Source organism: Rhinolophus sinicus, chromosome 7 (genome assembly GCF_057876585.1).
Source record: "Rhinolophus sinicus isolate RSI-liver-muscle chromosome 7, RSI-T2T, whole genome shotgun sequence".
Taxonomy (NCBI): domain Eukaryota; kingdom Metazoa; phylum Chordata; class Mammalia; order Chiroptera; family Rhinolophidae; genus Rhinolophus; species Rhinolophus sinicus.
The window spans coordinates 47835580-47848608 of NC_142507.1; the positions used below are offsets into that span (position 1 = coordinate 47835580).

Consider the following 13029-nt stretch of genomic DNA (forward strand, 5'->3'; position numbering starts at 1 on the left):
CTGAAGGGGCAGGACAGCCCTGTGTGTCAGCAGATGACAGCAGGGTGTCTCGAGAAAGGACTGTTTTGTTACCATTTGTACAAAGGCACCAGTTAGGCTGGGGGTGGGGCATGATGATAAAGGCTGCAATCCATGAACCTTGAGCCGAGCAGGTCAACGTCAGGGGCAGGACTCACTCTAGACGTTCAGGACACAGGGTGATGGAGGAGAGTGTCTGCTGATTACGTGAGGAGAAAGGGCAGTGGACTCCAGGAAATATAAACAGTCGTATTTTCAACATAATTTACTACAGGTGTCTGAAGTGTATATAAAACATTTTAGTGCAACATCTTACAAATCGTTTTCCTTTAAAAAAAAAAAAAACAAGCGAAAAAATCAACAGCTCTCTACACCATGCACGGGTAGTTTTCTTATCGCACCTTTTTTTTTTTCCTTCAACAATTAACGCAGAGAAACCACTGTTTGACAAGAATATGAAAACTTGCTACAGAAAAACCCTGGTGAGAGAGGGTGAGGTCATATCCGTATCCTGGGATGGGCTTAGCCCACTGTAGGTTTCATCATCGTTGAGAAGAAAGTCTGTCTCTCCTGGTCGGAGGACTGACGGCTCCAGTCCGCTATGTGCAATGAGGTCTCCCAGCCACTGGAGGGCACCATTACCACTCATCTGACACCACATTTCCATAGAAATGGCCAAAGAAAGAAGGTCCTGGGGATTTTCATAGAAAGCTAGAAAAACTCACCCTTTGACTGTATCCCCCAGCCCAATAGAAAATACACAGGAAAAAAAAAATTATTAAAATACTGGCTTCGGGTTTTTGTTTTTTTTTCCTTTCAAATTGCCCACAACTGCTTCACCTATTTAATAATGTGCAGCGCCCACTTTTCTACAGCTGTGAACCAATTCAAACTCCAATCTTAGGTACACGGCCCAGTCCCAGACAGCCCGCTGGCATCTTCCCATTCAGACAGAGGAACAGTAAGCCATCTTCCGTCACTGACTCAGTCCATTTAGGGGTCACCAATTTCCCACTGAAAGCTCACACCCCTGAAATAGAGAAATGAGGCAGAAGACTGCCTTCCTTCTTCTTCACTGAGCCGGTTCTGCACCTCTAAAGCATTCGTGCAGCGGGATTAAGGTGGTGCTGCCTACACTGCCTCCTAGGACAGTCCTGGTGTACCTGGGAGGAAAAGGCAGGTCCATGTGAGCTTGTAGGCAGACGGCTGAGCAGTCACCTTGCTTCCCCTCATCTCTGATACCACAAGGCGTCTGCTGAGCACCCAAAAGCACCTGGACCCCCAAGACCCTGATAAGGATCGGTGCCCACATGGCCCGGGGAATCCCACCGCCTCCCCTGGAGTCTATTCAATCTCAGAACAGGGTTTCACAGTCACTTCTCTGGTTAGACTTAGTGCCAAAATCCCTGGTGGCTTTTTCCAAACTGGGAACTCCCTTGGGATTCAAGATTCAAGTTCACAGAGGAAGGGAGATGGCACTCTTGGCCAGCAAACTACGGGAAAGCGAGGGCATAAAAACATCTTTGTGGAGTGAGCCAAAGGAAATACTTGCAACCAAAGATTCTGCTCCAGAGGAACCAAGCTTCTGGCCCATTTTATGGCCCTTCAAGGGCCATTTAAATAAAAGCCTCCAGAACAATGAGCCATCAGGTCACCTAAAACCACAAACAAGACCTAAGAAAGGGAAAGGTACAAAAAACCCCCAGACAAAGGCATGTGACAGGTTCAGAAAGGATTACCAAGGGTTGCGTTGGGAAGTCCCCCTGGATGGTCTTCCTCAGTGAGAAGCAGGGAGAGAGAAATGGGCAGGAGGGAAAACATCAATATCTTTGAGGAAAACCTAATTGAAAGGAAGAAGAAAAACCCAGGGAGGCAGTGATTTCTGCCCGCGCTCCAACATCAGGCTCTAGAGAACCCCCTCCCACTGCTGACAGTCCCACTCTTCAAGGAACTTCGCTGCCAGCCAGCCCCAGTGCCCTCGGTGGGTGTATATGGTGGCTGCTTGGGTCCCGTGTGTTCAGCTCAACGCTGTCCCTTTCCCAGGCTCACGGGCCACTCTCCCGTAAGAGTTTGGCAAAGCACCTTAAAATAGACGCGCACCTGCTCAGTTACCAGTTAGGGGCGGCCCTTGCAGGACAGATAAAGCCGACAGGTCGCTTTCCTTCCTTCCTTCACTAACCACTGGCTTCATCAATCTGAAAGTCAGTAGCTGCACCCAGCAGCCCTCTGCCCACTTTAGCTGGTAAAGCATGCGTTGTTGTGGAGCTTCTGACGTGTTCTCCAACAAAGTTTTCTTATGTTTTTGGCAAGGTTGGGAGGAAGCCTATTTTTGCCTCCCTGACAGATAGGCTGGCTGGGCACGGTCTACTCCTAATGGGGTTACACGGGATTTCTCTTGTACATACACAGTTCCTTGGAGTGAAAGTCACTGCTTTCATCTTGACTACAAAGCAGTTCCAACAACTCCAGCTGAGGAAAAAGATAAGATACTATTTGGGCCCACACTAGACATAATTTTCAAGTCTTGTTAAGAAAGTACAAAAAATGGGTATATTTTGATCCACGGGTGGTGTTTTCAAGTGTTTTTGTTTTTTGTTTGTTTTTTAAAAAAAGGTCTTGGAAGAGATTCCTCTGCACTCTAAGGTTCATCCATCCTTTTGCCATCAGCTGTACGTAAGAGAAATTCAGCCATGGCATTACGGAATCCAAAAAGGATAAACCAAAGCGATTTAAGAAGAGTCCATTACAAAGAACGAGAACCCCTCATCTATCTATCTGAGAATACTATATAAATCAGTGAGTTAGATGTGGCACCTGGAGCTACTCACTCACTACGTTACCAAAAACCAAAAACAAGAAACCTAATTCCGCAGGGTGACGACATCTGCTGGAAAACAGCTACCCAACCCAGACTGCCGCCTCGAAGCAGTCCGTCTCTGCACCTGGTCGGGGACTGGGAACACATCTCCAGTCTGACAGTTTTCTGTGCGAGCACTCCACAGTTGGGGGGTTGTCCGCTGTCCGATCAGAGCGAGGGGCAGTCAGGTACCTCAGCTCCTCCGCGGCTGATATCCCCTGGGGCCCCCTCAGTCTATGGCTCCTGGGTGGATGCTAAGCACAGGGGGCTCCAAGCACGTGGGGGAGTAGTTGAGGTGTGGTTCTTTGATCCACAGCAGGGGCACCCCGTTCTTCCCATCGGAGTTTTTGCTGGAATTCCGGCTCTTGAAACGCACCAGCAGGATGGTGATGATAAGGATGCCGAAGATGGGGAACGGGTAGAAGAAGACGAAATAGAAGAGCGCGTCGTTGGAGCAGATGACGGACTGCAGGGTGGAACCTGAAAAGGGCCACGAGGGAGACAAGGCGATGAGGGCTGAGAACCTGGACTGGTTCCTGAGGACCCCGCCCACCTCAGGGGAGCACCCGGATGGCACTCCTGCACCCACCCTGTCTTTCATTGACTCATGGTGGGGAGACGACCCTTGTGTTCTCCTGCTCACAACGGTACTTCTTCCAATTCACAGCTGCCAGTTCAAACAAAGCAATGCTTCCATTTCCCACGGTGAGCCAGCATTACTGCTCGGAAAGCCATACAATAAACTGTAGTTTATCGACTGTGAACTGAACTGCATCTAGGCTGGTGAGGAAGCGAACTGCAGCTCAGCCCGCACCTCCTACCCGGTTATTTTGTACACGTACCTCTCCACTTAGGTCTACTCCAAACCTCCTTCTCTGGGAATATAACCCATTCTTTCCCCGCTGGCTTCTGAGAGCAGTTTTACTAGAAATGACGCTCATGTCACTAACAGTATCAATTAAGATGTCATTATGGACCATTTACAAATGTCCACAGTGTGTCTGCGGCTGCACGGAATGCAGTGTTGGTTACACTTGCGTGGGGAGGAGATGAACCCTGCGCCCCAACCCAGTTGAGGACAGCTCTGTGACTTAGGAGACCCCGGCAGCAGCCCAGCCCCTGGGAGCCGACATTTTCTCTGTACAAAAAGGTTGCTGAATATCTTTTTGTTCTACGCAGCTTAATAAACATGGATGTCCACGGTGGGCAGATAAAATGTGGTCTGAACACCTTCCCTTATACTTTTCTGGACAGTGGGTTTTTAAGGAAAGTGTTATAGGCTCTGAGTATGATTTAGGTTCTTTTCTTCTTTCTACTGCATAGCTATTGCTCATTGGTATTATTAAGAAAATTTAACATCCACTTCCACTTATTAAATTTCCAAAGTACACGAAATTGTGGATTGTCAACCACTGTCGACCTACAAAACCTCAATTTTGTATGATTCTATCTAACAAACAGGAGGTAATCCAACAAAAGAAAAAGCTTTGACAAAACTCAAAATCCAATTTATCTGGTAAAATGTTTTGGCTGAAAAGAAGATAAAATTTCGAGCATTTTTTTTTTTTTTTTTTCTGCATGATAGGCTGCATTCTATTCTAACAAACACCTTCTGCAGTCTGATATATTCCACATTTGGATAGATAGCCAACCAAGAGTGCCATGGGGTTTTTTTGTGTGTGCGGTTTTCTTTTAACTTTTTCTTATTTTAAGTGTGTTTTTCCAGGACCCATCAGCTCCAAGTCAAGTAGTTGTTTCAATCTAGTTGTGGAGGGCGCAGTTCACAGTGGCCCAAGTGGGGATCGAACCGGCAACCTGGTTGTTAAGAGCACGGTGCTCTAACCAACTGAGCTAACTGGCGGCCCAAGAGTGCCGTATTTGAACAAATAATTCCCTCCAGTCCCTGCTCATAGAGTCCCTCAGTACGATGAAAACCCTGAGTTCTGGACCTTTCTGTAGCAACAGCTAATGGCAAGCAGGGCCGCAGCTGAGCTCTTCCCAGGTGCATTGTAACGTCATTGCCTTCTAGGCTGTTCTTTCCAACTAACCCTGAGAATCTACCTGGACCTCCAGGTCTCCCTGCAAAATAAAATGACCTAGGAACTTGAGAAAAAGAAAGCATGACAGTGAGGTACACAGGCTTCATTTTTTTCTTTTTTTCCTTTCCCTTATGAGTCTGAAACACTTGCTAATTAGAGAAAGAGAGACTAGGTTTGCTCTTCTAAAGTGTAACTAAGTAACATCTAACAATATACTTGTATAAGGAACTCTTACTAACAGAAACTCTGGTGCGGCATAAGTTTATTATAAAGATTAGATGGTATGGGGCAGCCGGCTTGCTCAGTGGTTAGAGTGCAGCGCTCATAACACCATGGTCGCTGGTTCGATGCCCACGTGGGCCAGTGAGCTGCGCCCTCCACAACTAGATTGAAAACAAAGACTTGACATGGAGCTGATGGGTCCTGGAAAAACACTGTTCCCAAATATTCCCTAGTAAAAATTAAAAAAAAAAAATTAGGTGGTATGTGATCACTTTAATTCCTATCCCTATTTTTTCACATGGGCAATCAAGGGTCAATTATATGCACTGGTATGTCCGATTCTAAATGCCCGTGACAGGTAAGAACACTGCTTATTGATACATAATCCAGCTGTGATTTTTATCCTCCAGACACAGTTGGGATCAACTGAGACATCCTTCCCCTGTAAATTGGAGAAACTCACTTGTGTCCAGAACATGGATGCCGATGGGGGCCGACTCCTCCTCCGTCAGCCGGTACCACTCCTTCTGAGGGCTGGGCAGCCACTCTTCCACGCGGCACGAGTAGTTGCCGGTGTCCCGGGGATGTGCCTGCAGCACCGTGAGCCGGTACAGCAGTGGTGAGAGCCTCTGGAAGCGAAGCCGACCCTCCCAGGGGCTGCCTTCTGGGCCAAACACAGCGTCCGGGCCCACGCTCAGCAGGGCCGTCCGCTCGGTAGGGTCCTCTCCCCCTTCTTCCTCCTCTTCCTCGTCCTTCTCCTCCTCGTCCTCCTGTTCTTCCAGGCCAGGGCTGCCTCTTTTCCCTCCAGCTTTAGTCCTCAGTGAATACCAGGCCACCGCAAAGCGGGAATCCTGGCTCGAGCGAGACACGATGCTACAGTCCAGCTGGAAAGCAGCCTTCTCGGACACCGTGGCATTGGGGACCACCGTGTCCACTTGCAGGGTGGCATCTGGGGGGACGAGGGACAAAGGAGGGAGAAGAGGCTGGTTTAATGTCTTTGCTCCAAACAACCTCAATGTCCATCACTGAACATGTTATTGTAACACCCACACAGTAGGATACCACATGCCCCTGCTGGGAGACATGAGGTGCTGCTCCGTGCAGACATGTGGAAGGAAATGGAAGAAAAATAATTAACGTACAGAACAGTGCACCCTACATATCGCTGTACGCAGAGGAAAACATGCTTTATTCTGACATGCATAGCTGCTTATATTTGCATGGAAGAATCCACCAGGAACTGGTAACATGGCTGCTTATGGGAATCTGGGGAGGGAGGGACACTTGTTTTTCCTGTAACCGCCTGTGGTGGTTGAATAATGTTCCCCTCCCCCCCCAAAAAAAATTCACGTCTACCTGGAACCTCAGAGTGTGACCTTAACTGGAAACAGGGTCTGGGTAGATATAACTAAGAGGCGCCCTAAATCCAATGACTGGCATCCTTATGAGAAAAGGACACGGAGACACACAGAGCAGGACATGTGAAGACAGAGGCAGAGACTGGACTGGTGCAGCCACAAGCCAGGGAACACCTGGAGCCACGCGAAGCTGGAAGGGGCAGAAAAGCTTCTTCCCCAGAAGCGTGGGTGGGGGATGGGGGGGTGGCCCTGAGGACACCTTGATTTCACACATCCAACCTCCAGAACCCTGAGAGAGTAAAATTTCTGTGGTTTTAAGCTATCAAACGTGTGCTAATTTGTTACAGCAGCTTTGAGAAATGAAGTCACCCTTTCAGCAGCTTTTGCATTTAAACTGTGTCCATGTAGATGGCTGCCTACCTCACAATGAATACAAGAGGTAAATATTCTCCAAGGATTGAAGCCAAAACAACAGACACCAGACCTAGAAGAGGCCTCGCCCTGAGCATGGACACTCCCTTCCCACCCACTGAGGGGGGAGACACAGACTAGCCTCAGACAGATGCCCGAGCAGGTGAATCACACCTCAGGACACCGTCAGGTAGGTGAGTCACACCTCAGGACACCACCAGACAGGCCCTAGTAATCTGTTCTTTTTTTTTTTTTAATTTTTAATGGCTCACTGGGGTAAGTTCTACATAAACCCTTCACTCCCTAGCTCCTAAAAGGCATTCCTTTGGCTCTGTATATGAAACACTCATGAAAGATGCCAATATATCATCGACAAAAACAGAGATACCAAGTCAGATTCTACTTGGATGAAGGCCACATCAAAGCGTTTCCCAGGACTGTCCGGGGCTTTCCAATGCCTTGGATTAATGTTGCTCATAGGTGAGCACAGAGCTGGGGTCCCCATCGCTTTTGTGGAGCTCTGCCAAGCCCCTCTGGAATCTCAGTGTGCACCGCTGGCACACCAGGGCTTAGGAGCTGGCTGCAGGTGGAGGGCACGATGTGTCCCCCAGCCCTCACGGGGGATAGAATGTGCTAAGGGGCAGAGAGCAGCAGAATGGAGAATATGAAATCAGTCTCCAGGCCACTCAAACTCCCTCGCTCACCGGATTATCCTTCCTGAGAGCACGGCTGAGATGTAACCCCAAAGCCATAGAGAGAAATGCTGCAGCGCGAGGGGCTATTTATGGTGCTTTTTCCTCCAGAGGCGAGCACAATTTCCCTAAAGTGACCCGAGACCAGCAAATGTGTCAAAGGAGGTGGCCCCGGGTAATGTCATGCAATGGACCCATTGAAGCAGGCAAGTCAGACACCAGAGGTCATTTAGTTCCCCAGAAGTGCCTGTGCCCCATCTATTCTCCCTTTGCTTTCTTCCTGTCCAACTGCTTACAACTCTTCCTGGCCCCTTGAGACTCCTGGTATGCATTAGTAACTTGACACAAGGTTTTCGAATAGAATTAAGTTGCACCTTCATTCAAGCCCCCTGCCCTCACTACGCCTCTCTACCAATATGGCGCCTCACGTCTGACTCCTTCTAGAATACGCCAGCCATCTCCCTGCTCAAGACTTGAACACTTTCCTTTTCTAGGTGCAAACCACATGAGAGAAGTTCATCTGCGCCCCGCCTCTATGTTATGTTCTCTGTTTCCATGCTGTAACCTTGACCACTGTCGGGGTCTGGGTCTGACGCATGTGGTTTTCTCTCTTCCCCACTCGTGTGAGCCAAACACAGTGATGAAATTAATCAGCTACAATCTCACTGCGTGTAGATTCAGGCTTCACCCTAAGCGATGCTAGACGATACTTCACGTAACTCTTGGGAGCTAAATTATTCAAAGTCTGCTATACGTCCAACTTATTATACCTCAGAAGAGAACTGCTGAAGTCTAGCCACACAATGAGGGTTACGCAACCACTAAAAATGTTTTCAGTGACATGGGAAAACGCTTACAGAAGCACGTGGAGCGGGAAACACATCGCATAAAACAGTGTGATCCTGATTTAGAGAAAAGCAGAGTGGCTACGAAGCTATGTAGGTGGGGAGGTGATAGGTAATTTTTCTTTGCAAAACTGTACTTTTCTGCTTTCCAAATGTTTTGTAACTACATAGCATGATCAATTTACATGTGGTCACACACCACATAACGAAGCTTTGGTCCACGGGCGGATTGCATGTGACCGTGGTCTCGTAAGATCCACAATGGAGCTGGAAAATTCCTGTCGCCTGTGATGGCATCGCTATTGTAAGGTCGTCGCATTCCTCCGTGTCCTTAGAGGAACCACCGACTTTCCGCTCCGATATGCATGCATGATGGTGCGGTGTGGCAGAGGACATAGGAGTCCTGTACCACTCTGCTTTAATTATGGGTTTAAATGTGTTAACAAGAATTATACCTGGTAATTATGTGCCTTTAGGTACCTTAGAAACAAACAATAGAGACAAGAAAAGCACAGAGCCACCTGGAAGACTCATTAGTAGCAATAAAACTGTTAGAAAGGCTGCATATACTTCACCTTTTTCTGCTTAAAGAATGCAAATTGATTTTTTTCCCCCACTGAAAATCTATAGCTGAATTTTTTACACCACATGGCTACTGTTTCCAGATTTCTGCACCTCCACCACGTGTCCAAACCGGAATGTATTTTTTAAAAAGAAAATATTCTATGCCCTGGAATAATTCATTGACAAATGTTATTCTAGTTAAGACACAGAATCACCTCAGGCCAGGGCCAGATGTGTGTACTTTTCCATTTGCCAGGGGGGAAAAAATGTGAGCCAATACTGAATGCAAATGCAACCGTAAATGTGCATATATTTAACTGCAGATAAGTTACTGATTAACAAACTAATCTTATGCACTGCATAAAATATTACAGACGCAGGGGAAACAGCAAAGGGGAAGGAGGCCTGGCAACCTTCACCCTTACCTGGTCGCATGACTGTCACAGCTGTCTGCCCAGCAGTGTCCTCTGCCCGTTTATACCACACGCCACTGGGGCTGGGCAGCCATTCCTCCACGTGGCAGCTGTAGGTCCCGCTGTCCTGTACGGCCACGTTCTGGATGAAGAGCCGGTATACCCCCGAGGAAGGGCTCTCCAAATGCAGCCGCCCCTTCAGGTTGTTTTTGGCCGCCTGCTCTCCGTAGTGGAAGGTAGCCTCGCGGCTCAGGCGGGCCACCGTCTCCCGCTCGGGATGGTTGGGCTTCCACACGAACCACTCCACCATGAGCTGGGAGGCCGCGCTCGTGCGGTTCAAGACGACGCACTCCAGCTGCACCTGCTGCGTCTCCAGAACCGACAGGTTTCCCTGCACTTGGCTGAGCTTCAGGCGGCTGTCTGGGAGGGCAGGGAAAGAGACATCAGCCACGAGAAGACAACAAGACCCTTGCACACACCCTTTCCAAGCACAGGTGAAGGGGTGCCTTTCCAATGCAGAAAGATGGCAGCGCCCTCAACTAGCGGAAACATGGCTGCAGGGTGGCACCCTACATTCTCTCAGCTCCCTGAGCACGTGTCCGAGTGCCTGAGGTACAAGGAGTTCAGTGTTATAGGAACAGCTGTCGCCCAATTTATAACCCTCCAATCTCGATGCTTTAGCAGAGGACAAGCACGTCCTCTTGTCCTGGGTGACGTGTGTGGATAACTGCACGTCCAAATGACAGCAGACTACAAAGCATATGGCTGACCGGAGCACCGGGTGGCTGAGAAGGGGCAGGAGGGCATGGTGAGAACCCCTCTCCAAGCCAGAGGAAGTACATTTTTAAAACTGACCACAGGAAGGGAATATGCTGGGCAGTCAACCACAAAAGAACTGCCGAGAAAACCCAGTTTATCACGGTCACAAGTTGGCCCTAAGAACAGCAGTCATTTTCTCTACAAAAAAAAAACACAAAAAAAAAACCCACAGAAAATCCACGTGGGTTCCCTCTGGAGATGGGCAGAGAACTGACCTGACATCAGTAAAGAAAAGATTGATAAGCTGGAACCACTGGCTTACAAACCCAGCCAGTCAGGAGTCTCATTAACAACAGTAAGCCCTGACGGCGTGCACGTAATTTTATAAAGGGCCCTAAGGAGCCTGTCTGGACCAGAGGCATCAGAAAGCTATGAAACTTGTGAAAGCACAGAAGCACCTTGGAAAGGGCACCCCGAGTGATATGTGAGAAGGGGGAGGGCCTTGCACTTTCGGTTTTTACTTTTTACACTTCAAAACTGTCTGAATATTTTACAATGCATGTGGTTACTTTTGTAATTAAAAGGCGAAAAATTTAAAAACAACAGAAATTTTATATAACCAGTCTCCCCAACACACACACACACACACACACACACACTGTCTCTGGGATGAAAGATTAGTTTCTTCTGAGTGCTTTTTTTGCATTTCCCGAAAGCTCTATAAGTATATTCTTTTTCAACAGAAAAAAAAAAAAAAAAAAAGGTGGGGGTCGGGGGGAAGAACTAAAAGTAGGGAAAAACAAATTAAAAAACCTACATAAACCCAAAACCTCAAAGGAAAGGGGGCCATGTGTTGGTTTAATCAGCGTCCTGTGAGTTTTCTGTGTATTGTGTTAATAGTCCCCATAAACAGATTTCACTCAGTGTGTTTTGACACGAATCCTTGCAGCCCTTTTGCACCGCCCCAGTTAGAGTGGGAGTGTGGTCTACGTCTGTAGCCTCAGATGGGGAAAATCCATGGATAAATTTAGGATCTACCAAGACTCTCCCAGTTTCGGAACAAATGAGAAAGGGAAAGGATGGACGGTGACTAAGAGGAACTCAGACTGAGAACGTGATCAGAACTGAAAAGACACAGGAAGAACAGAAACCTAACAGAGCATCTGGGAGCCGAACGGCAACCTTCAAAAGTTTTCAAAAGCCCCTGGGACTGGCCTGAAGGCAGAACATGGGTCACTGGAAATACCAACAGGATGCATTGAGACCAGAGCTTCCTTTTAATGCACCAGAGAAAGGGTTAGCGCAAAATGTCACTGGGAGGCCCATGAGAATCCCTGGGGGGGGGGGGGGGGGGGCAGTTTTAGAAACACCGTATCCTCATGGAAAGGAAGGGGACAAGCCCATTGCATTTGGCGTGAGCCAGACCACACCTGGACTTCTGTATCTGATTGTGTTTTTCTACTGAACAAATAGTTGTCCGGGTCTCCTGGGAGACAAGCTGAGGAAACAGAAAAAATAGTGAAGAAAACAAAGCATCTGTGCTGTCACTCAGGGAGCGTCAAGTCTGGCGGAGGACAACAGACAACAGATATACAAGTAATGCACAAGTGATACATAATAACTGACAATCAGTGAACTTCTGTAAGTATAAATAAGTGCTCATAGTTACTTGTATATGCATAGGTAAATAAACAGAATGCCAGGTGGTGGTATGTGCTGTGAAGGGAATGGGGAAAAGGGATACAGCGTAACTAGCTATTTTAGTTAAAATGAGCTAAGAACGCCTATCTGAGAAAGAAGGAGATAAATGAATATCTACGATCCACATGCTCCAATGTTTCTTAAGGGTGCCATGCCAGTGACTGAAGATACAAGGAGACAGCCCTATCCTTGGAGTGCTTACAGGATAGTGGAGAAAAAAATGCAAACAAACAATTATTGCACTATGTATTTGTTCAGAAATGCTTGGTGATACGGGAGACATCAGGGAAGGCTTCCTGGAGGTGGTGTTCAGTGAAGTCTTGGAAATGGAGTGAAGACAGGGGGAGAAGCAATAGGAGAGGGGCATTCCAAGTGGAGAAGGCAGCATAAGCAAAAGCACGAAGATGGGACTCTGGGTGGCAACACAACACCCCAAGGCGCATCAAGGACAGGCAGTGACAACAAGTTGTGGGGCATGCAGGCATGAAGGATGGAAGGGGGCTTGAGGCCACATGATGTGAGAAGTTCAAAACACTAGAGCTCTTTAACAAGAAGGAGACACTGACAGGGGCACACAGAGCTCCTTTCACAGAGAGTCTTGCGTCACTTAACAACAGGGATCCGTCTGAGAAATGCCTCGTAGGCGATTTCATCGTTGTGCAATCACAGAGTACACTTACACACCCCTAGACGGTACAGCTTCCTGCACACCCAGGCCGTAGGGTACATTGCTCCTTAGGCTACAAACCTGTACAACATGTTACTGCACTAAGTACTGTAACACAACGGTAAGTAATTGTGTATCTAAACATATCCGAACATACTGTATTTCCCCAAAAATAAGACCTAGCTGAACCATCAGCTCTAATGCATCTTTTGGAGCAAAAATTAATATAAGACCCAGTCTTATTTTACCATAATATAATACCAGGTATAATATAATATAATATAATATAATATAATATAATATAATATAATAACGGGTCTTATATTAATTTTTGCTCCAAAAGACACATTAGAGCTGAGGGTCAGGCTAGGTCTTATTTTCGGGGAAACACAGTAGAAAAGGGACAGTAAAGATACGGTATAAAGATACACAGTGGTACACCTGTGCAGGGCACTTAACATGAACGGAGCTGGCAGGACCGGA

General features: G+C 47.5%; 1 protein-coding gene across 4 annotated transcripts in view; it reads right to left on the bottom strand.

Annotated features, from left to right (window-relative positions):
• Positions 1-268: 268 nt before the first annotated feature.
• Positions 269-13029, bottom strand: part of IGSF3 (immunoglobulin superfamily member 3) — an 88849-nt gene continuing 76088 nt past the window's right edge. For all 4 annotated transcript variants that reach the window (XM_074318415.2, XM_074318414.2, XM_074318413.2 and 1 more), the window contains 3 exons: positions 9432-9839; positions 5600-6085; positions 269-3355 (listed from right to left, as the gene is read on the bottom strand). In XM_074318415.2, the coding sequence (XP_074174516.2) occupies positions 3105-3355; positions 5600-6085; positions 9432-9839 (1145 nt within the window). In that variant the 3' untranslated portion in view covers positions 269-3104. The remainder of the gene's footprint in view (positions 3356-5599; positions 6086-9431; positions 9840-13029) is intronic.